Here is a 26,821-nt window from a genome sequence, read left to right as displayed (position 1 = left end):
GTTTATATTGCAATTTTTGATTGTCTCAGAATAGGCAGCACACAAATATTCTGAGGAACGGATGTTCTTGCCATGGAGGGAGTGCAGCGAAGATTCACCAGACTGATACCTGGGATGGCAGGAATGACGTATGAAGAGAGATTGGGTCGATTAGGCTTATATTCGCTAGAGTTTAGAAGAATGAGAGGGGATCTCATTGAAACTTATAAAATTCTAACAGGACTAGACAGACTAGATGCAGGAAGGATGTTCCCGATGGCCAGGGAGTCCAGAACCAGGGGTCACAGTCTAAAGATAAGGGGGTAAGTCATTTAGGACAGGGATGAGGAGGAATTTCTTCACCCAGAGAGTGGTGAACCTGTGGAATTCTCTACCACAGAAGGCAGTTGAGGCCAATTCATTAAATATATTCAAGAAGGAGTTAGATATATTTCTTAAGGCTAAAGGGATCAAGGGATATGGGGAGAAGGCAGGGACAGGGTACTGAATTTGGGTGATCAGCCATGATCTCATTGACTGGCGGAACAGGCTCGAGGGGCCGAATGGCCTACTCCTGCTCCTATCTTCTATGTTTCTGTTTATTCCCAGGTGAACAAATCTGTCAGTCCGCAGCAACTATAAAAAAAACTTGCATTTTTATAGCGCCTTTCACGACCACCAGACGCCTCAAAGCGTTTTACAGCCAATGAAGTATTTTTGCATTGTTGTAATGCAGGAAACGCGGCAGTTAATTTGTGCACAGCCAGCTCCCACAAACAGCAACGTGATAATGACCAGATAATCTGTTTTTGTTTTGAGGAAGGGTCATCGACCTGAAATGTTAACTCTGTTTCTCGCTCTAGAGATGCTGCCTGACCTGCTGAGTATTTCCAGCATTTTCTGTTTTATATTTCAGATTTCCAGTATCCAGCTTTTGTAATCTTTTTTGTTGTGTTGATTGAGGGATAAATATTGGCCAGGACACCGGGGACAACCCCCCCTGCTCTTCTTCCAATAGTGGCCGTGGGATCTTTTACATCCACCTGAGAGAGCAGACGGGGCCTCGGTTTAACATCTCATCCGAAAGACGGCCCCTCCAACAGTGCGGCGCTCCCTCAGCACTGCACTGGAGTGTCAGCCTAGATTTTTGTACTCAAATCCCTGGAGTGGGACTTGAACCCACGACCTTCTGACTCAGAGGCGAGTGTGCTGCCCACTGAGCCACACTATATTTGTCCTCCAGCTCAACTCCCACTGCAAACCCCAGCCCACTTTGCTGCTATTGTTTCAGGAGCTTTGAAATGTTACTGTAAGCACAGATTAAAAATGAGCTGAAGCAAAACGTAGCCTAATTGGGCAGATCCATTGGTGCTTCTGAAACAAAATCCCTTTATATGGGACCCCCAAAAGGATATGACTAAATTTCAGGTGTGCCTTGTGCTGTACGATTGTTTCTTGGTTTTGTATTATCATTTTAAGGGCTGTGATTTAACAGGAAAGTGCTGAGTTTTTTCTTTGCCTTCAATGCTTGTGAATCGCACTTTGGGGCAATGCTGTGCGACACCTTGGCAGATTAATAAAACCTCTGTCTGTCTTGGTTTCAGCCGTGGGTAGCACTCTAGCCTCTGAGTCAGAAAGCCGTGGGTTCAAGTCTCATTCCAGAGACTTTGAGCACATAACCTAAGCTAGCACTTCAATGCAGGGCTGAGGGGGTGCTGCACTGTCGGAGGTGCCGTCTTTTGGATGAGATGTTAAACTGAGGTCCCATCTGCCCCCTCAGTTGGATGTTACAAGATCCCACGGCACTATTGGAAGAGCAGGGGAGTTCACCCCGGTGTCCTGGGCCAATATTTATCCCTCAACCAACATCACTAAAACAAATGATCTGGTCATTATCACATTGCTGTTTGTGGGAGCTTGCTGAGCACAAACTGGCTGCCGCGTTTCCCACATTACAACAATGGCTACATTTCAAAAAGTACTTCATTGGCTGTAAAAAGCTTTGGGACGTCCCGAGGATGTGATTTTAACACAAAAGCAAAATACTGCGGATGCTGGAAATCTGATTTTAATGTTTGCTGTTGTGTTTATATGTGAATGTATTAGATTGTTTAAAAGGTGATTTTTCTGCCTTTGACGTGCCCTGTTACGTGGGAGAAAGCAAACGAGAAGCACCAGGGTTGCTCTGGTGGAACAGGAGCAGTGTTCCGATCATTCAGTCAGGAATTAATGGGTTGGTTCGAGAGAGGGGTCGAGAGAGCTGTGAGACAGGAAATGAGGTAAGAATCAGGTGTGGATGGGAATAAAAAGAAAAATTGGTAGAAGCCGTCAGCAGGTCTAGCAACACCACTTCATCAAATCCACCCTCCCCACTATGTTGGGCCCATCATACCTGTCCTGTGCCAGCTCTTTGAAAGAGCTGTGCAATTAGAATCATAGAATCTTACAACACTGAAGGAGGCCATTCAGCCCGTCATGCCTGCGCCGACTCATTGAAACAGCTGTCCAACTTAGTCCCATAACCCTGCAAATTAGTTCTTTTCAAGTACATGTCCTATTGCCTTTTGGAAGTTCCTATGGAATCTGCTTTCATCACCCTTGCAGTAGTACTTCCATATCTTAACAACATTCTGTGGAAAAAAATTCTCATTTGCCCTCTAGTTCTTCTGCCAATTAATTTAAATCTGTGACCCCTGGTTACTGACACACTTGCCAGAGGAAACAGTTTCAGGAAACAGCGACGATGAAGGAACGGCGATATATTTCCAAGTCAGGCTGGTGTGTGACTTGGAGGGGAACTTGGAGGTGGTGGTGTTCCCATGCGCCTGCTGTCCTTGTCCTTCTAGGTGGTAGAGGTCGCGGGTTTGGGAAGTGCTGCCGAAGAAGCCTTGGCAAGTTGCTGCAGTGCATCTTGTAGATGGTACACACTGCAGCCACGGTACGCCGGTGGTGGAGGGAGTGAATATTTAAGGTGGTGGATGGGGTGCCAATCAAGCGGGCTGCTTTGTCCTGGATGGTGTTGAGCTTCTTGAGTGTTGTTGGAGCTGCACTCATCCAGGCAAGTGGAGAGTATTCCATCACACTCCTGACTTGTGCCTTGTACATGGTGGAAAGGCTTTACGGAGTCAGGAGGTGAGACACTCGCTACAGAATACCCAGCCTCTGACCTGCTCTTGTAGCCACAGTATTTATGTGGCTGGTTCAGTTAAGTTTCTGGTCAATGGTGACCCCCAGGATGTTGATCTCTCCACGATGCTTTCTGACCTGCTGAGTGCTTCCAGCGTTTTCTGTTGTTGTCCCAGGATGTTGATGTTGGGAGATTCAGTGATGGTAACACCGTTGAATGTCAAGGGGCGGTGGTTAGATGCTCTCTTGTTGGAGATAGTCATTGCCTGGCACTTATATGGTGCAAATGTTACTTGCCACTTATCAGCCCAAGCCTGAATGTCGTCCAGGTCTTGCTGCATGCGGGCATAGACTGCTTCATTATCTGAGGAGTTGCGAATGGAACTGAACACTGTGCATTCATCAGCGACCATCCCCACTTCTGACCTTATGATGGAAGGAAGGCCATTGATGAAGCAGCTGAAGGTGGTTGGGCCTAGGAACTGCCTTGAGGAACTCCTGCAGCGATGTCCTGGGGCTGAGATGATTGGCCTCCAACAACAACCTTTCTTTGTGCTAGGTAGGACTCCAGCCAGTGGAGAGTCTTTCCCTGATTCCCATTGACTTCAATTTTACTCAGGATCCTTGATGCCACACTCTGTCAAATGCTGCCTTGATGTCAAGGGCAGTCATTCTCACCTGACCTATGGAATTCAGCTATTTTGTCCCTGTTTGGACCAAGGCTGTAATGAGATCTGGAGCCAGGTGGTCCTGGCGGAACCCAAACTGAGCATCAGTGAGCAGGTTATTGATGAGTAAGTGCCACTTGATAGCACTGTCGATGACACCTTCCATCACTTTGCTGATGATTGAGTAGACTGATGGGGCAGTAATTGGCCGGATTAGATTTATCCTGCTTTTTGTGGACAGGACATACCTGGGCAGTTTTCCACATTGTCGGGTAGATGCCAGTGTTGTAGCTGTACTGGAATAGCTTGGCTAGAGGCGCGGCTAGTTCTGGAGCACAAGTCTTCAGCACGACAGCCGGGATATTGTCAGAGCCCATAGCCTTTGTTGGAACCCATAGCCTTTGCTGTATCCAGTGCACTCAGCCATTTCTTGATATCACTTGGAGTGAATCGATTTGGCTGAAGACTGGCTTCTGTGATAGTGGGGACCTCAGGACGAGGCCGAGATGGATCATCCACTCAGCACTTCGAGATGGCTGCAAACGCTTCAGCCTTGTCTTTTGCACTCGCGTGCTGGGCTCCGCCATCACTGAGGATGGGGATATTCATGGAACCTCCTCCTCCCGTCAGTTGTTTAATGGTCCACCACCATTCACAACTGGATGTGGCAGGACTGCAGAGCTTTGATCTGATCCGTTGGTTGTGGGATCGCTTTGTTCTGTCTATAGTATGCTGCTTCCATTGTTCAGCATAGGTGTAATCCCCAGGTTGGCACCTCATTTTTAGGTACACCTGGCGCTGCTCCTGGCATGCTCTTCTACATTCCTCATTGAACCAGGGTTGGTCGCCTGCCTTAATGTTAATGATAGAGCGAGGGATATGCCGGGCCAAGAAGTTACAGATTGTGGTAGAATACAATTCTGCTGCTGCTGATGGCTCACAGCGCCCCATGGATGCCCAGTTTTGATTTGTTAGATCTGTTCTGAATCTATCCCATTTGCCACACAACACGATGGAGGGTGTCCTCAGTGTGAAGAGGGGACTTCATCTCCACAAGGACTATGCGGTGGTCACTGCTACCAATATTGTCATGGACAGATGCATTTGCAACAATTGGTGAGGACAAGGTGAAGTAGGTTTTTCCCTTGTTCTCTCACCACCTGCCACAGGCCCAGTTTGGCAGCTATGTCCTTCAGGACTCGGTCAGCTTGGTCAGTAGTGGCCACTTTTGATGATGGACATTGAAGTCCCCCACACAGAGTACATTCTATGCCCTTGCTACCCTCAGTGCTTCTTCCAAGTGGTGTTCAACATGGAGGAGTACTTATTCATCAGCTGAGGGAGGACATTAGGTGCTAATCAGCAGATAACCTGATGCCATGATTCATGAGATCCAGAATCAATGTTGAGCACTCCTAAGACCACTCCCTCCCGACTGTGCCGCCCAGTGGGACAGGACATACCCAGGGATGGTGATGGAGGAGTCTGGGACATTGGCAGAAAGGTATTATTTTGTAAGTATGACATGTGTGCTTGACTAGCCTGTGGGACAGCACTTCCAATTTTGGCACGTCCCCAGATATCACTGAGGACTTTGCAGGGTCGACTGGGCTGGGTGTGGAGTTGTGTCCGAAGCCGGTGCCGAGGTCGATGCCGGGTGGTCCGTCTGGTTTTATTATTGTTGTTTCATGTAGTGGTTTGCTAGGCCATTTCAGAGGGCAGTTAAGAGTCAACCACATTGCTGTGGGTCTGGAGTCACATATAGGCCAGACCAGGTAAGGACAGCAGATTAGTGATCAGGATGGGTTTTTAACTGCAATCTAGTAGTTTCATGGTCACCATTACTGATACTAGCTTTTTATTCCAGATTTGTTTAATTAACTGAATTTAAATTCCGTGGTGGGATTTGAACTCACGTATCTGGATCACTAATCCAGTAACATAACCACTATGCTACCATTCCCTTAAAGCTGTGTGGTCTATTTATAAAAAGTGCATGAAAAACAAACGCCAGAAAATTGTTAAAATCCTTCTTTAATTGGACATGGCACACACACACCCGCCCAGGAAATCTTCAGTTAAACCAACTCCAGATAGAAAATAAACGAGCTGTGAAAAAGCTTCGCAGCACATCATTCATGGTGACTTTTTCTGAATATGTAAGGACCCACTTACATCTTCAGTTACACGCCAACAAAAAAACAATCCTCCTTTTTAGTCTCTGGTTGCAGGAGAGTATTTTAATCAATCCGGAAATGCCTGCACACTTATTTCGGAAGCAGTCGGGTCAGACACGACGCGGCCAGCAGCAGCAATGTAGATCGGACACAGACCATCCCACTCGCTCATTTAACAGCTCTTGAGCAAAACTAAATACAGGAAACTCTCTTTTTACCGGCACCTAAATAACCGGAAATCTCTCTTAACCGGCAAAATTCAGGAGTAGGTTCAGGTAAGTTTTACTTCATATTAGTGGCCGTGTAACCGGGGTTCCTGGATCTGTGGCCGTGTAACCAGGGTTCCTGCACCTGTTGCCATGCAACAGGGACGCCTGGATCTGTGGCCGTGTACGGGGCTCTCGTACCTTAGTAAGTATACCTCTCTGCAATCCGGACTTTTTGAACAACCGGCACCACGCCGGTCCCGTCTGTGCCGGATAAAAAAAAGAGTTTCCTGTAGCAGAAACGCAATTTGTTTTGGCTTTTTCACAGTACAAGATTTAAATTGTGGAAGTACAGTATCAGAATTGGAAACATCACAATAGCTGGCAAAATGAACCCCGATATCCAAAAATTATTAGACTTTTTTGGGGTGGAAGAAATGGAAACCCAAGACTGAGGCATAGACAGGACCAGATGCAACATTTCACCCATCAAATATGTAATTATAACATCTCCTGCTTTACCCCCAAGTTGCACCTTCAGGCTGGTGCACTGTTTACAGTGTCACACATAGCAAATATTCCAAGTATACTTAATAAATAAAACTCAACGCTTGGTCATCAGAATTCAAATTGAAGATTTGAGGCCGGTTAAATACAAAGGGCAATCGTGGGTTTTACTTGAGGGTTAGAAACATCAGAGATGGAGTGACCACCCACACAAATGCAGCTTCTGGTTGTGATGATGTACCGAGAGGGGTAGGACCGCAGCTACTGCCTCCCCTGTAACCAATGTTCCTGTTAAGCTGCACAGCGGTCTGCAGGTCTGGCGCAGGTTGCTCAGCGGCTTTTAAATGGAAAAACCGCGCCGGCGCAGAAATTTGAATGGGCCCCGCACCCCAAAAAAAATTGAGCGGGAACATTGCCTGTAACATATTCGTTCAGTGTCCGGGAAACAGCCCTTCTTGCTGCCTGCTACCAGCCTCCCTTTCATGCAAGGAACTACACATCATTGAAATAAAATTTGAGGTAAAAAGAAACGGTGAATGGACAAATCAGGAAATATTGGGAACAGCACAGCAGGTCCTTGAGCAGCTGACAGATACATTTGTGCGACATCCCCCACCCGACCTGGGCTGGAGAAAGGTCCAGTCTAAGAACAACCGAGACACAGACGGGAGAGGACGCTAACAGGTGTAAATCAATTACTTCTGAAATGCTGTAACACTTCCTGTCTACTACACAGTGCGCAATGTCTTTCAGGAAACTTGCTATCAGTACAGCATCAGTCACGTGATGCCCTTCAGTCAGCCCCCCGCATCAGCACTGTCACCGTATCAGCTACATCACGCTTCCTGTGCACACCATAGTAAGTAGAGCAACACATCTGTGTGCGTGTGTGTGACAACAGTTAGAATGAGTATCCGTGCGTTTAATGCTGTAACTCAATCGTTCAGTTCTGCCCACATTCATTATTCACTGGAGTTTCTCAAAGTTGTCAGATCTGGCTGGGGAGCTTCTGCCAGTCTCCTCCGAGTTCATTTTGTTTGTTTATTCACTACTAATGAAACATTTCTGTCGGAATATTAAGCAAATTCCTAAAACAAAACATTTGTAGCATTGCTCCCGAGACAGCACCAGTGAACCATTTACTGTTAACTTTGAGCCAAGACTCCTTGAGCTGTTAGGGAGACACGTTTAGGCCCGAGTCCCTGTTGAGGCCCAACATATTCCACTGAGGCCCTGATTCTGTCAGTCAGGAAAGAAACGCTCTTCAGGAACAGAGATCAGCATTCTTTACATTTCCTCATTGCAATCGAGAGGAACGCGGAGAGGGAAAGGTTGCTGGTCTCGGTACCTACAGATCTGGCGCACACTTGATTCAGCGCCAGACATCAACAGAGCAGGGAATCAGGATCTTTACGGAATGCAAAATGCTACCTTTCTCCTGCCACATACTTAAATTAACATCTCTCTTCAAAGACAAGAGTATTCAAAAAAATTGGAAGTTACCGGGAAGAAGATTAGAATTGAAGTACAGGAAACTCTCGTTTAAACGGCACTTAAATATCCGGAATTCTCTATTAACCGGCAAAATTCTCACTCCGAAAACAACACCTCAATATCCGGCAATGTTGCCGAGTCCGAGTCTCCCGCGGTGGCTGAGTTAGTCAGTGGGGGTAGTTCTCCAAACTGCCACGACTCGGCTTCTTGGCGCTGTCGGAAGTCGGAACACCTCAATCCCCCTGTAACAGGAGTCTGACTCTCCCGCGCTGCCGGTAGTCTCTTCTGATCCGCCATTTTACAGGGGTACTGTGTGTCTCCCACGCTGCTGGCAGTCATTACATTCCATTACCCTCAACTGGCAGTACTGTACTTAATCAAGCATCTTCCACCATCCATTTAACACAACATTCTGTAGGCGAGTACCCAATTACTGTATACTGCACATTTCTTGATTTTTAAATTTTTCTTTGTTAAACATAGCCTTGGTAGATAACCCTCTCCGTCATCCGGAATTTTTAATCACCCAGCAACACGTCGGTCCTGGATACCAAAGCGTTTCCTGTACCTCCATTCGTGGAACTATTCTGCTTTAGATGAAATGGGCCACAGACTCATGCACAACAGTAAAACAGTTACTGTAACGCAGTTAAAGAGCCGAGTAACGGTGTTTATCGAAAGCACAGTGCTGCGGTGAAAGGATCGCCAGTTTCTTGAGTCAGCTCTCTCAGTTACCCCCCAACGGGTGAAGTCATAACCTGGTGTGGCACAGTCACACTGACCCGCTTTCAATTGCAGGGGAGAGGGGGAAGGATTCAGCCAAGGCTGCGACTTCTGACCACCATCCGGTGACTCCTGCTAAACATCAGGTGAGAGCACGATCGGGGTTGGCTGCAATACCCGTCAAAACATGGCGGGTGGCCAGCTGGGTGAAGCGCCAGAAGACTCCAGTAACTGTACTTCAGCAAGCGACTGCCTTCATGATAGATTGGGGGGGAGGGGGAGGGGGGAGGGGAAGAATCGAAGTTTCTTAAGTGGCTAATTTAAGTCCCTTTTGCTGGATTGGGTTTCAGAGCACAGCCACGCAAGACTGCGTTATAAAACGGGTCGCGCAGACTTTGCGAACAGAGGGGTTTTCTGATCCGCCCAGCTGTGATTCTTGGGCCGGTGTTGGCGTTAACCCTTCGCTACCCGTCTCTGGGCAATGCTGCCATCAGTTCTCATCGTCTTTGCTCAAGTCTAGGGTCCGCAGCTGTGTGTGCACGGTGGACTTTGGGCCATTATTTCACTCGGGTGGACTGCACTGGAATCTTTCCGCACGATTTGGTTCATCGTGACGTCCCTGCTTTGGTGTGGCACCGTTTCTTTAACAAAAAAAATTATACTTTATACCACGCCTTATTTTGCTATGGACGTTAATGATTCCTTCAGGGTTTTCGTCATGCTTGGGATGAGGCGAGCATGATCATCCACACATTTATTGACGCAGGACTCAACCTTGTACTTGAGCTCCTGCTCTTTCATCCCTGAATCAAAGGCATCCTTTGCCCTGTCGTTGCAATCCAACATGCAGCGCTGTAGCCGATTCTGTAACGATAAAACGACACATTCAGTCTGAAACACTTTCCCCCTCCTCCCACTGCTCCCCTTCCTTTTGTATTAGTTTTGGTGCTTGGCAAGGGGTGTTTAGTGCCGAGAAATGGAACACTTTCCATTTGGGCGGCCAGTGTTGCCATCAAGCACTCCCAGATCAGAGGTGGGTGCAGAGTAGAACGATCCCTGCTCTGCCTCCACCTCAGAAGGGTCCGCTCTCCCCGCCCCGCGCACTCGGGGGACTGTTTTTAATTTGCAACACCAGTGATCGTACGGCCTTGCTGAGTGTGCAGTGGGGAAAGAGTTTAAATGACATCGCTGGCACTTTCACTGAATGGTGTAAGAAAGACAGGGGCTAACATGAAAGGCCACATCCATACTGACCTTTGAAGACTAAAAAAGCAATTAAGTGGAGACAGGGTGTCTAGAATTTCAACTGCCCGTAAGAACTTTATTCTCTAGGTCGCATTCCGAGGTATCTTTTAATCAGCATTCAGCAGTTTGAGTGAATAATTGAGGAGGCAACTTACACATGTTTACCTTAGGATATATAACCAATCAGTGAAGATGTATACAGGCCAAGATCCAATCAGGTTGCGGGAATGAATTGTGCATGAGGCTGCCATGCTTATTTGAATGTATAAAACTGTAGTGTTTGCTGTAACAATTTGGAGAAGTCTGGCTAAAGACAGAGCAGACTGTCTCCCCACCGGTGTAATAAAGACAACTTGACAATCGATCTGAAAACCTTGTGTCGAGTGTTGGTTTAAAATACTACACAACAAGTGGGATTGTAAGTGTAGGGGGCGTTTTATTTGGGGGAACCTTGATCACTCGGAACTGAACTGAGACTGGCAAACTCACTTCACGTGGGGCCCGCACCCCCAGCAAGTAGAGCAGGCTTTCATCTCATCAGAGGGGCCGGTTCCAAACCCAAATCCCAGAGATGAGATAAATGACAACATAGAAACAGGCCATTCGGCCCAGCAAGTCCGTGCGCGTGTTTATACGAGCAGTCTAAACAACGTTCCCGCTAAGCCGCGCGTGCGCAGAAATTTAAAGGGACTGCGCAGAACAAAGCGCAGCTTACGGGGAACACTGATCCTAAATCCCTTGTGCTCGCCCTGTTGCACATTCCTTTATTCCCTCTTTTCCTTCAATCACCTATCGAACCTATTCTCAATTGCTGGCGTTGGCCTCTGCTTCAATCACAAACCTGCGCAGTGTATTCCACAGCCTCACAACCAATGCTCCCTTTAAGCTGCACAGTGCTCTGTAGCTCCTGCGCTGCCGGCTCACGGGATTTTAAATAGGAAAAAACACACACGCGCGGCATTTTGAATGGGCCTCGCAGCCCCTTAAAGGGGCCGCCCACCCCCCCCCAAAAATTAAAGGGAACATCGCTCACAACCTACTATTTTTAAAGTTTCTCCTGTTCTCTGTCCTAAATCTCTTACATTTAATCTTATATCCGTCTCCTCATTCTAGACCTCCAAGTCACTGGAAACGGTCTGTTTCTATCTACAGGAAACTTTGGTTTATCCGGAGGTTGTATGTCCGGAAACCTCGATCTACCGGCAGAAATCAGGAGCCGTTTCGTTAGGTTTTTTTTCTTCTCGTGGCTTTTTTTCCCCAACAGTCAGGCTCTGCAAAGTCTCTCTGAAGCTGTTGCTAAGCTAGAGACGCTTCTAAGGTACGGGCCGACTGTTTAGAAGCTGTTGCTAAGCAACAGTGTTTGTTGTCAGATACGGAGATGAAAACCTCCATATGCTTCAACATTAACGCTGGTATGTCCGGCAGTTTTGCTAGATCGGCAACAGCTCGGTCCCGTCGGTGCCGGATATAACAAAGTCTCCTGTACTCTGTCCCATCCCATCATAATTTTCAACACCTCCATCAAATCATGCCGTAATCTCCCTCTATTCTAACTAAAACAGGCCCAATTTTTCCAAACCTTTCTTAATTCTAATTCCTTAAACTATGCAGCACCCCAGTGAATCTGCGCTGTGCCCTCTCTATTGCCTCAACATCCTTCCTATAGTGTGGAGCCCAACACTGCACACAGACCTCCAACTGTGGTCTTACTGAGGTTTTATATAGAATCAGGATTACACCTCAACTTTTCTAACCTACACCTCACGCATTAGCATTTTTTGTGGCCTTATCCACTTGAGCTGCCATCTTTAATGTCTTGTGTACCTGAACCCCCAAATTCCTCTGCTCTTCCACATCACCCAGCCTTCTCCATTCAAAGTATTTTATTTTGCCAAAATCTACCAAAACAGGAAGTCAGACTGAGGTCACTCCCTCTTCCAATGAATGTTAAAGTAAAATAAAAAAACCCCACAGGGATTCAAAGGATTGGAGTGATTGCAGATTCCTCCTTACCTGGAACCTCTCGAGCTCCCCGGTAACCGCAGCCTGTGCCTTGGCGAGAGGCATGTGGCATCTCTCGATACACTGGTGTACCTCTTCCATGGAAGAGTTTCCATTGTCACAGCAGTCCGCGCTGCACCGGAACATTCTTCCCTAGAGAAGCAATTTAAACACACAGCAGTCAGATGCACCAATTTCCCACACTGTGCCATTTAAATGTAATGAGGCCTATAACGAGTGCTTCGCCCACCTAGAGATGGCAGTGCAGGTGGTGTGTCGCACCTGCAGCATGTGGGAGTTGGCGGAGGCCAACGAGCTCCCGAGCAACCACATCTGCGGTAAGTGTCTGCTGCTCGAGGAACTTTGGCTCAGAGTTGTTGAGCTGGAGTCCGAGCTGCAGACATTGCGAGGCATCAGGGAAGGGAAGGGAAACCTGGACACTTTGTTCCAGGTGGCAGTCACACCCCTTAGGTTAAGCAGTTCAGGAAACTCTCTTTTAACCGGCACCTAAATATCCGGAAATCTTTCTTAACCGGCAAAATTCAGGAGTAGGTTCAGGTAAGTTTTACTATATATTAGTGGCCGTGTAACTGGGGTTCCTGCAGAAGTGCCGTGTAACCGGGGCTCCTGCACCTGTGGCCGTGTACGGGGCTCTCGTACCTTGATAAGTATACCTCTCTGTAATCCGGACTTTTTGATCAACCGGCACCACGCCGGTCCCATCGGTGCCGGATAAAAAAGAGTTTCCTGTACTTTAGAGTTAGTCAATGGTCAGGGACAGGAGGGTGTGAGGGTTGGGGACCCTATAATGACGGAGGAGCCTCAGCCCTTGACCTTGTCCAGCAGGTACGAGGTACTTGCTGCCTGTATGGATAAGAACAAGGACTGCAGGGAGATGGACAAACTGACCGCGGTACAGGAAGTCATTCAAGTGGGGGGGGGGGGGGGAGTAAAAAGGAATGTGGTAGTGGTAGGCGACAGTATAGTCAGGGGGATAGATACTGTTCTCTGCAGCTGAGACAGGGAGTCCCGAAGGCTGTGCTGCCTGCCCGGTGCCAGGGTTAAGGATATTTCCTCGCGGCTGGAGAAGAACATGGAGTCGGAGGGGAAGGATCGAGTTGTCGTGGTCCACCAACGACATAGGTAGAACTAGGAATGAGGTTCTGCTGAGGGAGTTTGAAAAGCTAGGATCCAAATTAAAAAGCAGAACCTCAAAGGCAATAATCTCTGGATTGTTACCTGAGCCATGCGCAAATTGGCATAGGGACAAACAGATTAGAGGTTTAAATGCGTGGCTCAAAGAGTGGTGTGGGTGGAAGGGGTTTCAGTTCATGGGGCACTGGCACCAGTACTGGGGAAAGAGGGACCAGTGTCCTGGCGAATCGAATAACTAGGGCAGTAGAGAAGGCTTTAAACTAATGAGGGGGGGGGGGGGAGGATTCAGGAAAGAGTAAATTTAAAAGCAGCGAGAGAAATGTCAAGGCTCTAGAGCAGAGTAGAGTTTTGGGTAAAAATAAGCAGATTGGGTCAGGAAGGGACAGAGAGAGTAACAAAGGTAATAAGGCATCAGTGACTAAGGTGACATCGGGGAAAAATAGAAATAAGTCAAAGCTAAAGGCACTTTATTATCTGAATGCGCGAAACATTCGCAACAAAATAGATGAATTAATAGCACAGATAGAAATGAACAGGTTTGATCTAATAGCCATTAGGGAGACGTGGTTGCAAAGTGGCCAAGGTTGGGAACTAAATATTCCAGGATTATCCAGATAGGCAAAATGGAAAAGGAGGAGGGGGAGCCCTGATAATAAAGGATGGGATAAAGACAGTGGAGAGAAAGGATCTTAGCTCCGAAAATCAAGAAGTAGAATCAGTTTGGGTGGAGCTAAGAAACAGCAAGGGGCAGAAAACATTGGTAGGAGTTGTTTATAGGCCCCCAATCAGTAGTTGCAGTGTAGGGCAGAGTATAAATCAGGAAATTAGAAGCGTATATAACAAGAATAATACAGTAATCATGGGGAACGTTAATCTACTTATAGACTGGGCAAACCAAATTTGCAGTAATGGTGTGGAGGACGAATTCATGGAATGTATGCAAGATAGTTTTCTAGATCAGTATGTTGAGGAACCAACTAGGGAACAGGCTATTTTAGATCTAGTATTGTGCAATGAGAAAGGGTTAATTAATAACCCTGTAGTAAAGGGGGCCTTTAGGGAACAGTGACCATAATATGATAGAATTTTATATTGAGTTTGAAAGTGATTTAGTTAAATCCGAAACCAGGGTCTTAAATCTAGACAAAGCAAACTACGTAGGTATGAGGGCAAGTTGGCTAAGGTACATTAAAAGGTATGACGGTAGAGAAGCAGTGGCTAGCATTTAGAAACATAGAAAAATAGGAGCAGGAGTAGGCCATTCGTCCCTTCGAGCCTGCTCCGCCATTCAATATGATCATGGTTGATCCTCTATCTCAATACCATATTCCCCCTCTCTCCCCATACCCCTTGACGCCTTTTGCATCTAGAAATCTATCTCCTTCTTAAATATATTCAGTGACTTGGCCTCCACAGCCTTCTGTGGTAGAGAATTCCACAGGTTCACCACCCTCTGAGTGAAGAAATTTCTCCTCATCTCAGTCCTAAATGTCCTGAGACTGTGACCCCTCGTTCTAGACCCCCCCAGCCAGGGGAAACATCCTCCCTGCATCCAGTCTGTCTAGCCCTGTCAGAATTTTATAAGTTTCAATGAGATCCCCTCTCATTCTTCTGAACTCTAGTGAATAATTTAAAGAATTACAAATATACATTCCTTTAAGGCACAAAAACCCCACAAGAAAAGTGGTCCAACCGTAGCTAACAAGAGAAGTTAAAGATAGTATTAGATCAAAGGAAGAGGCTTATAATGTTGCCAAAAAGAATAGTAAGCCTGAGGATTGGGAGGATTTTAGAATTCAGCAAAGGAGGACCAAGAAATTGATAAAGGGAAAATAGAATGAGAGTAAACTAGCGAGAGGCATAAAAACAGACTGTAAAAGCTTTTATAGGTATGTAAAAAGGAAAAGATTAGCGAAAGTAAGCGTGGGACCCTTACAGGCTGAGACAGGAGAAATTATAATGGGGAATAGGAAATGGCAGAGAAATTAAACAAATACTTTGGGCTGGATTTTGCCAGCCCTGGGGAGGCGGGTCTGCCGGGAAAATGGCAGAATTTGGGGGCGGATGCCCAACCCGCCTCCATACCATCTTGCCAGGAGGTGGGTAGCCGACCCACGCCGGGTCCCGCCTCCTCGAGGCAGGAAGGGGATTAATGCCAATTAACTGCCTGTTAACAGGTAGTTAACAGGCAGTTTTTTGGCTAATCCCTATTTTGAGCCCTGAAGTGTGGGCTTCCCGACGGCTCCGAACCTCGCCAGGGTCAGCGAGGCGGGCCGTCGGTCTGCGGGGCTCGGAGGGGCCGAGATGTCCGGTGTGCAGGTGAGTAATGGGTGCATGTGTGCAGAGGTAAGTGTGTGAGGTGTGTGTAAAGTATTTTAATAAGGTTTACTTACCTTTACTTCTTCCTGCAGGCTTCCTCCCTTCAGGTCTCGGGAGTCCCTCAGCTCACCGGCACAGAAAGCAGAATGGCCGCTGAACTGTCAAAAGCTGCAGCCTTCTGCTTTCTGGTCAGGAAGGGTTTCTAATTGAGTCTTAGGAGACAGATTGTCAGTGTTTGACAGCTTCACAGAGCTGTCAAAGCTCTTGACAGATGAAACGTCACTCGCTGACGTCACCTGTAACTGGCTTTCCTTTAATTGGCCTGCTGAGCCCGCTGGGCGGGCTTAACAAGGTCAATCAAGGGAAAATAGCGTGGATTGGCCACAAGTCGATGGAGGCGGGACTAAAACCCAACAAGTGGGAGTCCCGCCTCCAAAAGCTCCCCATTGACAAAATCCAGCCCTTTGTGTCTGTCTTCACAGAAATAGTGGAGAACCAAGGGTCTAGTGAGATGAGGAATTGAAAGAAATTAGTATTAGTAAAAAAATAGTACTGGAGAAATTAATGGGACTGAAAACTGATAAATCTCTTGGACCCGATGGCCTACAAATCCTAGGGTTTTAAAAGAGGTGGCTATAGAGATAGTGAATGCATTGGTTGTCATCTTCCAAAATTCCACAGATTCTAGAATGGTTCCTGTGGATTGGAAGGTAGCAAATGTAACCCCACTATTTAAGAAAGGAGGGAGAGAGAAAACGGGGAACGACAGACTAGTTAACCTGACATCAGTAGTAGGGAAAATGCTAGAATCTATTATTAAGAATCGTGGTAACAGGGCACTTAGAAAATAACAACTGGATTGGGCAGAGTCAACACGGATTTATGAACAGGAAGTCGTGTTTGACAAATCTGTTAAGAGTTTTTTGAGGTTGTAACTAGCAGAATAGATAAGGGGGAACCAGTGGATGTGGTGTATTTGGATTTTCAGAAGGCATTCAATAAGGTGCCACACAAGAGGTTATTAAACAAAATTAGGGCTCATGGGTTTGGGGGTAATATACTGGCATGGATTGAGGATTGGTTAACGGACAGAAAACAGAGAGTAGGAATAAACGGGTCATTTTCGGGTTGGCAGGCTGTAACTAGTGGGGTACTGCAAGGATCAGTGCTTGGGCCTCAGCTATTCACAATCTACATCAATGATTTGGATGAGGGGACCAAATGTAATATATCCAAGTTTGCTGATGATGCAAAGAGGCTTCAAGGGGATATAGACTGGTTAAGTGAGTGGGCAAGAACATGGCAAATGGAATATAATGTGTAACAGAGTATTTTTTAAATGGTGAGAGATTGGGAAATGTTAGTGTTCAGAGGGACCTGGGTGTCCTTGTACACGAATCACTGAAAGTTAACATGCAGGTTAAGAAAGCAAATGGTATGTTGGCCTTTATTACAAGAGGATTTGAGTACAAGAGTAAAGATGTCTTACTGCAATTATATAGGGCCCTGGTGAGACCACACCTGGAGTATTGTGTACAGTTTTGGTCTCCTTACCTAAGGAAGGATATACTTGCCATAGAGGGAGTGCAACGAAGGTTCACCAGACTGGTTCCTGGGATGGGGGGATTGTCCTATGAGGAGAGATTGAGTAGACTAGGCCTATATTCTCTAGACTTCAGAAGAATAAGAGGTGATCTTATTGAAACATACAAAATTCTTACAGGGATTGACAGGGTAGATGCAGGGAGGATGTTTCCCCTGGCTGGGGAGTCCAGAACCAGGGGTCAGTCTCAGAATAAGGGGTCGGCCATTTAGGACTGAGATGAAGAGAAACATCTTCACTCAGAGGGTGGTGAATCTTTGGAATTCTCTACCCCAGAGGGCTGTGGAGGCTCAGTCATTGAGTATATTTAAGACAGAGATCGATAGATTTTTGGATATTAAGGGAATCAAGGGATATGGGGATAGTGGAGGAAAGTGGAGATGAGGTAGAAGATCAGCCATGATCTTATTGAATGGCGGAGCAGGCTCGAGGGGCCAAATGGCTTACTCCTGCTCCAATTTCTTATGTTCTTATGTTCCTTTCCTGGCTACAGTTCTCTGGGTGACAACCCCCCCTCCCTCCGGATATCTCAAGTGCTAGGCCTTCAACATGAGCTAGCAAACTATTCCTCCACGTGGGCCATCACAGCCAGCCAGATCCCATTCTCGTCCAATGTCAACACAGACATTCAGTTACCATAGGAACAAGATGGGGGCATTCAGTCGCTCGAGCCTGTTCTGCCATTCACTTAGATCATTGCTGATCTGTACCTCAACTCCATTTACAGGAAACTCTCGTTTAAACGGCACCTAAATATCCAGAATTCTCTATTAACCGGCAAAATTCATACTCCAAAAACAACACCTCAATAACCGTCAATGTTGCCGAGTCCGAGTCTCCTGCAGTGGCCGAGTTAGTCAGTGGGGGTAGTTCTCCAAACTGCCACTACGCGGCTTCTTGGCACTGTCAGAAATCCAATTACTGGATACTGCACATTTCTTGATTTTTTAATTTTTGTTTGTTAAAAATAGCCTCGGTAGATAACCCTCTCCGTCATCCAGAATTTTTAATCAACCGGCAACACACCGGTCCCGTCGGTGCCGGATACCAAAGAGTTTCCTGTACCTGTCTTGGTTCCATCAATGGGTCATTCTGTGATGGAGCGAGATCAACTGAAATCCTGGATCATTTTCCTTGTCATGGACCAGGGACACTGGTGCCAGTTTTTGCATCCCCTACCTGACAGAGATCAGCTACCTCACAGCAGTCGGAATAGAACCCACAAGCTCCCTGGGCTGTGCTTACTGGTTGAGCAATGGGATAACTCCCCCCCCGCCCCCCCCACCACTCCATCCCAAAATCTATTTTAAAGGTATATCTCTCTCTCAGTTCCCTTCTGTGTGTTTTTTTTAAATTAAGATTTCAGGGCCAAGATAATAAAGTTAAGTTAGCCAGTGCTCAGGATTGCCCTTTGCTCCTGCACGGAGATAATACGACACTGGACTCGCATCACGCTTTGCATTCAGTAAATATGCACACCCAGGGGGGCTGGGGGGGGGGGGGGCGGGGAGAGTGGGAGTTTGGGGAGGAGAGCAAACACAGATCGGTGGCTCCGTGTCTTGTCACGGCATCAATTGTTCACAACAATTCATTCTTTGACTTGATTCAACATGGTAAATGCAAGACCAATATTTTACCGGTACTGAACAAGAGAACATAATCTTAAAATTAGAGTTAAGCCATTTAGCAGCGAAATCAGGAAGCACTTTTTCCACACAAAGGGTGGTGGAAATCTGGAATTCTCTCCCCCAAACAGCTGTTGAGGGTGGGGGACAACTGAAAATTTAAAAACTGAGACTAATAGATATTTTGTTGGGCAAGGGTAATAAAAGTTATGGCGCAAAAGCGGGTAAATGGAGTTAAGATACAGATCAGCCATGATCTAAATGAATGGCGGAACAGACTCGAGGGCCTAAATGGCCTCCTCCTCTTCCCGTATCCCAACCCCCCCACCCCGCACTGCAGATGTAGAATATATTTTTTAAAGGATTTCCCCTTTTAAAAAAGACAACTGACCCTCCCTAAGCACTTTTTAAACTTTTCTTCCTGCCACAACTCGACCGTGTCTGCTCTTCCTCCCCCAGCACGGGGCGGACAGGGTACGGGGCAGACAGGGCGCAGGACAGACTGGGCATGGGGCAGACAGGGTGCAGGATGGACAGGGCGCAGGGCGGACAGGGCGCAGGGCGGACAGGGCACAGGGCGGACAGGGTGCAGGACAGACTGGGCACAGGGCACGGGGCGGACAGGGCGCAGGCACGGGGCAGACTGGGTGCAGGACAGACTGGGCATGGGGCAGACAGGGCGCAGGATGGACAGGGCGCAGGGCGGACAGGGCACGGGGCGGACAGGGTGCAGGACAGACTGGGCACAGGGCACGGGGCGGACAGGGTGCAGGCACAGGGTGGACTGGGCACGGGGCAGACTGGGTGCAGGACAGACTGGGCACGGGGCAGACAGGGTGCAGGCACGGGGCAGACAGGGCGCAGGACAGACTGGGCACAGGGCGGACTGGGCACGGGGTGGACAGAGCGCAGGACAGACTGGGCACAGGGCGGACTGGGCACTGGACGGACTGGGCACGGGGTGGACAGGGCGCAGGACAGACTGGGCACAGGGCGGACTGGGCACGGGGTGGACAGGGCACAGGACAGACCGGGCACAGGACACGGGGTGGACAGGGCGCAGGACAGACTGGGCACAGGGTGGACAGGGCGCAGGACAGACTGGGCACGGGGCGGACTGGGCACGGGGTGGAAAGGGCGCAGGACAGACTGGGCACAGGGTGGGCAGGGCGCAGGACTAGGCACAGGGCAGACTGGGCGCAGGGCGGACAGGGCGCAGGACAGACTGGGCGCAGGGCGGACAGGGCGCAGGACAGACTGGGCGCAGGGCGGGCAGGGCGCAGGACAGACTGGGCACAGGGCGGGCAGGGCGCAGGACAGACTGGGCGCAGGGCGGACTGGGCGCAGGGCGGACTGGGCGCAGGGCGGACTGGGCGCAGGACGGACTGGGCGCAGGGCGGGCAGGGCGCAGGGCGGGCAGGGCGCAGGACGGACTGGGCACAGGGCGGGCAGGGCGCAGGACGGACTGGGCACAGGGCGGGCAGGGCGCAGGACGGACTGGGCACAGGGTGGGCAGGGCGCAGGACGGACTGGGCACAGGGTGGGCAGGGCGCAGGACGGACTGGGCACAGGGTGGGCAGGGCGCAGGACGGACTGGGCACAGGGTGGGCAGGGCGCAGGACGGACTGGGCACAGGGTGGGCAGGGTGCAGGACGGACTGGGCACAGGGTGGGCAGGGCGCAGGACGGACAGGACACAGGGCAGACTGGGCGCAGGACAGACTGGGCACAGGGCGGACAGGGCGCAGGACAGACTGGGCACAGGGCACGGGGTGGACAGGGCGCAGGACAGACTGGGCACAGGGCGGACAGGGCGCAGGACAGACTGGGCACAGGGCGGACTGGGCACGGGGTGGACAGGGCGCAGGACAGACTGGGCACAGGGCAGACAGGGCGCAGGACAGACTGGGCACAGGGCGGGCAGGGCGCAGGACAGACTGGGCACAGGGCGGGCAGGGCGCAGGACAGACTGGGCACAGGGCGGGCAGGGCGCAGGACAGACTGGGCACAGGGCGGGCAGGGCGCAGGGCAGACTGGGCACAGGGCGGGCAGGGCGCAGGGCAGACTGGGCACGGGGCGGACTGGGCACGGGGTGGACAGGGCGCAGGGCAGACTGGGCACGGGGCGGACTGGGCACGGGGTGGACAGGGCGCAGGACAGGCTGGGCGCAGGCACGGGGCGGACAGGGCACGGGGCAGTGACCCCGTGAACCGATCCACCCACCCCCCCAGTCTCCTCCCCATGTCCCCCCAGTCCCGCACTGTGGCCCCTGACCTTTCCCCTCGATCCGCAGACTGTGACCTTTACCGAGCGCGGGGTCACAGTGGAGCCGCCCGCCTCACCTGCATCTTGCGGATCTGCTCCCTCTCCAGGCCCTGCACCATCCCGTCCACCGCCCTCTGCAGGCGCTGCTGCTGGGACTCGGCGCCCGCCATCGCTCCGCTCGCTGCTCCCCGGGCCTGCGGCCTGTGTGTCCCGGAGCTCTGGTCCCCGGGCTCAGGCTCCACGCTCCCAGCCGCCAGGGAGGGTGCAGCGAGGGCAGGAGGGCCCCGAGTGCCTGGCCACCCGCTCGCTGCCGCTAGCGCCCTCCTGCCACCCGGAGGTGGAACAACAAGTAAATCTGTTCACTTTTTAAAAAAAAGAAATCATACTTGCAATGACAGCAAATGTTTTATTTAAAATAATTTTCTGTCCTCTCCTGAAGGTGCTCATTATTTTGTGTCAGCCATGACTCAGTTGGGAGATTAATTCCCCTCCCCCCCCAGCCAATGTGTTCAGGTTCACCCTTGCATCAGTTTGGTCATGGTTGTCTCTTGTTTTTGATCATTTTTGATGACTCTCAGCATATCACAGAATCTACAGTGCAGATAGAGGCCATTTCGGCCCATCGAGCCTGCACCGACACATATCCCACCCTATCCCCGTAACCCCACGTATTTAATCCCCTAACACTAAGGGTCAATTTATCATAACCAAATCAACCTAACCTGCACATCTTTGGACTGTGGGAGGAAACCGGAGCACCCGGAGGAAACCCACGCAGACACAGGGAGAATGTGCAAACTCCACACAGACAGTCGCCCGAGGCCAGATTTGAACCCGGGTCCCTGGCGCTGTGAGGCAACAGTGCTAACCACTATGCCACCGTGCCCCCCTTATCTTCCTGTTCTAAGTGTCAGCCGCGGCACAGTGGGTAGCACCCTCTCTCGCCTCTGAGTCAGGATGGTTGTGGGTTCAAGTCCCACTCCAGAGACTTGAACACAAAAATCTCGGCTGACACTCCAGTGCAGTGCTGAGGGAGTGCTGCACTGTCGGAGGGGCCGTCTTTAGGATGAGACATTAAACCGAGGCTCCGTCTGCCCTTTCAGGTAGATGTCAAAGATCCCACGACACTATTTCGAAGAAGAGCAGGGGGAGTTCTCCCCGGTGTCCTGGGCCAATATTTATCCCTCAATCAACATCACTAAAACAGATTATCTGGTCATTATCACATTGCTGTTTGTGGGAGCTTGCTGTGTGCAAATTGGCTGCCGCATCTCCTACATTACAACAGTGACTACACTTCAAAAAGTACTTAATTGGCTGTAAAGCGCTTTGGGATGTCTAGTGTTTGTAAAAGGCGCTATATAAATGCAAGTCTTTTATTTTGGTTCCCTCAGGTGCTGGGGTACGGGTTCCTGGGGTAGGATCCCCCAGGTGCTGGGGTACGGGTTCCTGGGGGTACGATCCCCCAGGTGCTGGGGTACGGGTTCCTGGGGTAGGATCCCCCAGGTGCTGGGGTACGGGTTCCTGGGGGTACGATCCCCCAGGTGCTGGGGTTCAGGTTACAGGTGTGGATGCTGGAGGTCAATTGGAGCTTTCAAAACTGAGATCGACAGATTTTTGTTGGGTAAGGGTGTCGAGGGAAATGGAACAAGGGCAGGAAAATAGAGTTGAGGTGCAGATCAGCCATGATCCAATTGAATTGCGGAACAGGTGTGAGGGGCTGAATGGCCTCTTCCTGTTCCTAGACTCCACCCGAGTCAAGGAATGTAAAATCAGCCAGGGTTCTCGCTCTCAATTGCAATTCAGTGACCCCGCCCCCCCGCTAGACATCGCACACCCATGCGTGTCGGGCGAGGACAGTGTCGAGCTCGGCTGTGATAGCCTCCACAGCTGGATAGTTGCTGACTCTCACTGCCAAGGCAATGCACCAATACTGGCCGCGTTTCCCACATTACAACAGTGACTATACGTCAAAAGTACCTTATTGGCTGTAATGTGCTTGGGGACGTCCGGTAGTCGTGAAAGGCGCTATATAAATGCAAGTCTTTCTTTTTACTTGGGCAATACAAGTGACTGCTGACATGAATCTTGTCATTCATGTGGAAATGACTTAGGAAATAATACTGGGTGGCCTGCTGGTGGCGCTGTCCAGGGAGAGTATAAACACTTGGGCATGGGCCCAGCTTGCTCCGGACATTCTTTAACAGGAACTAGTGAAGGACACAACTAGATCGCCATGTTGAAAAACAGTTGATTAAAGCCTTGTTTAATACTCAGACCAAGTGCCTTGTAGTTTTCTTATGTCAACTGTTGTCTTTGGAACTGTAGACCAGTGAGGGTGTCAACCTCTACAGGAGGGGAAGAAAATTGCGGCATGGGGGCCGCCTAATTTACCATGAATGGGTTATCGGTACCGTCACGCTCTCCAGAAAAGATCTTTCTGTGTGTGGACTGAATTGCAATTGAGAGCGAGAACCCTGGCTGATTTTACATTCCTTGACTCGCCTGGACAGACTAGATGCAGAAAGGATGTTTCTGATGGCCGGGGAGTCCAGAACCAGGGGTCATAGTCTAAGGATAAGGGGTAAGCCATTTAGGACTGAGATGAGGAGGAATTTCTTCACCCAGAGAGTGGTGAACCTGTGGAATTCTCTGCCACAGAGGGCGGTGGAGGCCAGTTCATTAAATATATTCAAGAAGGAGTTGGATATATTTCTTAAGGCTAAATGGATCAAGGGATATGGGGAGAAGGCAGGGACAGGGTACTGAGTTTGGATGATCAGCCATGATCTCATTGAATGGCGGAGCAGGCTCGAGGGGCCGAATGGCCTACTCCTGCTCCTATCTTCTATGTTTCTATGTGTGTGGATAAATTCAGTCGGTGTAATACAAAACCTGCCCACAAGATGGCACAGGATGTCTTTTCGATCTTTATTGCTGGAGGGAATGGGTCATCCAAAAATGCAGTCGATAGACTTATAAAACCCAAGCCAGGTGTCACCTCATCACTGCTTCGCATCATTTTCCTCACACTTGGCTCCCCCTTTGTCTTGGCCTTTCACCTCGGTTTCTCGATTTGAGAATAAGACAGTAAGCCAAAAAGTGTAATAGTTTTGTGAATAGTTGTTTCATGCTTTGAAACCGCTGGTTACGGGACTGCCCAACGGCAAATGTTTGGTGGGTGATTCTCCCCTCCCACGAGGGATGAGTGAACTTGCAATGAATCTTTCAATTGCAGTCGGCGACCGCCCTACTCTCATGTTCTTGAAGGTGACAGGACAAGTGGAGAAGGCAGTTCTAAAGGCATACGGGATCCTCGGCTTTTTCATAGAGGAATAGAGTACAAAAGCAAGGAAGTTAATGCTAAATCTTGATAAAACCGCTGGTTAGGCCTCGGCTGGAGTATTGTGTTCAATTCTGGGTGACGTAAGAAAACTCACTAAGTACTTGGTTTGAGTATAAAACAAGGCTTTAATCAACTGTTTCACAACCATGAGATTCTAGTTACATCACTAGTTCCTGGTTACAGAAACATCCTGAGCAAGCTGGGCCCACGCCCGAGTATTTACACTCCTTGGACGGCGCCACCAGCTGGCCGCCCAGTGTTACCTCATGAGTCATTTCTTCACGAATGATAAGATTCGTGACACTGGGCACCGCACTTTAGGAAGGATGTCAAGGCCTTGGAGAGGGTGCAGCGGAGATTTACCGGTATGGTACCAGGGATGAGGGACTGCGGTTATGTGGAGAAACTGGGGTTGTTCTCCTTAGAGCAGAGAAGGTTAAGAGGAGATTTGGTAGAGGTGTTCAAAATCATGAATGGTTTTGTTCGAGTAAATAAGGAGAAACTGTTTCTAGTGGCAGAAGGGTCGGAAACCAGGGGACACAGATTTAAGGTGATTGGCAAAAGAACCAGAGGCGACATGAGGCGATATTTTTTTACGCAGTGAGTTGTTCTGATCTGGAATGCGCTGCCTGAAAGGGCGGAGGAAGCAGATTCAATAGTAACATTCAAAAGAGAATTGGATAAATACTTGAAGGGAAAAAAAATACAGGCTATGGGGAAAGAGCGGGGGGAGTGGGACTAACTGGATTGCTCTACCAAAGAGCCGGCACAGGCACGATGGGCCGAATGGCCTCCTTCTGTGCTGTATCATTCTCTGATTCTATGTGTAGATCTGCACCGGTAACATTGGGAATGATATTTGCGGGACTGGGGGCTGCACTCCCTGTATATGCTGCCACTGGATCAAGATCAAAAGATGTGGCGATGCGGGACAGGGCTCGACAGAAGCCTTGCCTCTGAGCAGCAGCTGCAACAGGAAGCTCAACAAAAAAAAGAAAGACTTGCATTTCTGGGCAGCTTCAGGACATCGCAAAGTGCTCCACAGCCGATGAAGTACAGCCACTGTTGTAATGTAGGAGAAAATTTGCACACAGCCAGGTCTCACAAACAGCAATGTAATTGTCACGAATCTTATCATTCATGAAGAAATGATTCATGAAATAACACTGGGCGGCCAGCTGGTGGCGCCGTCCAAGGAGTATAAATACTCGGGCGTGGGCCCAGCTTGCTCAGGATGTTTCTGTAACCAGGAACTAGTGATGTAACTAGAATCTCATGGTTGTGAAACAGTTGATTAAAGCCTTGTTTTACACTCAAACCAAGTGCTCAGTAGTTTTCTTATGTCAGTAATAATGACCAGATAATCTGTTTTAGTGATGTTGATTGGGGGATAGATATTGGCCCAGAACACCAGGGGTAACTTCCCTGCTCTTCTTCAACTACAGGAAACTTTCGATTTACCGGCACCTAAATAACCGGAAATCTCGGTTAACTGGCAAAATTCAGGAGTAGGTTCCGGTAAGTTTTACTTCATATTGTACTTGCCTTCCTCGACTGTTACTGTGCAAGGGTGTGGCTGCAGCTGTTGCTAAGCTACAGAGACGCTTGCAACTTGTGGCCATTGTTCTGAAGCTGTTGCTAAGCAACAGGGTTTGTTGCTTTATACGGAGCTCTCAGCTCTCTGTATCTTTTACTATAGCGTTCGGTTATCCGAAATGTTTGATGAACCGGCACCACGTCGGTCCCGGATAAAAAAAAGTTTCCTGTAGTGCCATGGGATCTTTTGCATCCACCTGAGAGAGCGTGTCATCCGAAAGACGGTACCTCCGACAGGGCAGCACTCCCTCAGCACTGCACTGGAGTGTCAGCCTAGATTTTTGTGTTTAAGTCTCTGGAGTGGCGAGGGTGCTACCCAGTGAGTCACGACTGACACTCAACCATGTCAGTGAATATCCGAGTGGTGTAATTGTTAGATCTCACTGATATTGTTCAATGTGGGCAGAATCAAAGGCATTTATTGAGTTCACCGTTAGATGTAACAGGAATGAAAAAGGAGCTCAACAAATTGTCAGATATGCCAACTGATTCGTGAGAAATTATTTAAAGAGATGAATGAATCTGGATGTTGGGGCTTTTAGATTTCACTGGCACTATTGATGTCATCTATAGCTCTGAAAGCAGACACACACCCTGGTAATATAGATGGGATGCCTGACAAGCAGTCAGTGGCCAGACATACATTGTGTACAGCCTGAATTTATTGTGTAATAGCATAAAGAATATACAATGGCTCAGCTATAGCAAGCGGTGGGAATATAACATGTTCTGAAAACAGTGCGACCGTGTCAGGGGTAGATGGGAACTGGAGCCTGATTGGAGGATA

General features: G+C 49.0%; 1 protein-coding gene across 1 annotated transcript; it reads right to left on the bottom strand.

Moving 5' to 3' along the window:
- Positions 1-5,789: 5,789 nt before the first annotated feature.
- timcc (TIM double twin CX3C motif chaperone) lies at positions 5,790-21,408 on the bottom strand. Its single transcript, XM_085971268.1, has 3 exons — positions 21,170-21,408; positions 12,139-12,279; positions 5,790-9,744 (listed from the first exon to the last, which is right to left on the bottom strand). Exons 1-3 carry the CDS (start codon positions 21,260-21,262, stop codon positions 9,556-9,558), a joined length of 423 nt encoding a protein of 140 aa, XP_085827394.1. The 5' UTR covers positions 21,263-21,408; the 3' UTR covers positions 5,790-9,555.
- Positions 21,409-26,821: the final 5,413 nt, after the last annotated feature.

This window comes from Somniosus microcephalus, chromosome 30 (assembly GCF_052327205.1).
Source record: "Somniosus microcephalus isolate GS21.2 chromosome 30, FLI_Smic_1.0, whole genome shotgun sequence".
Classification (NCBI taxonomy): domain Eukaryota; kingdom Metazoa; phylum Chordata; class Chondrichthyes; order Squaliformes; family Somniosidae; genus Somniosus; species Somniosus microcephalus.
This window is presented reverse-complemented; position numbering and strand designations above follow the sequence as displayed.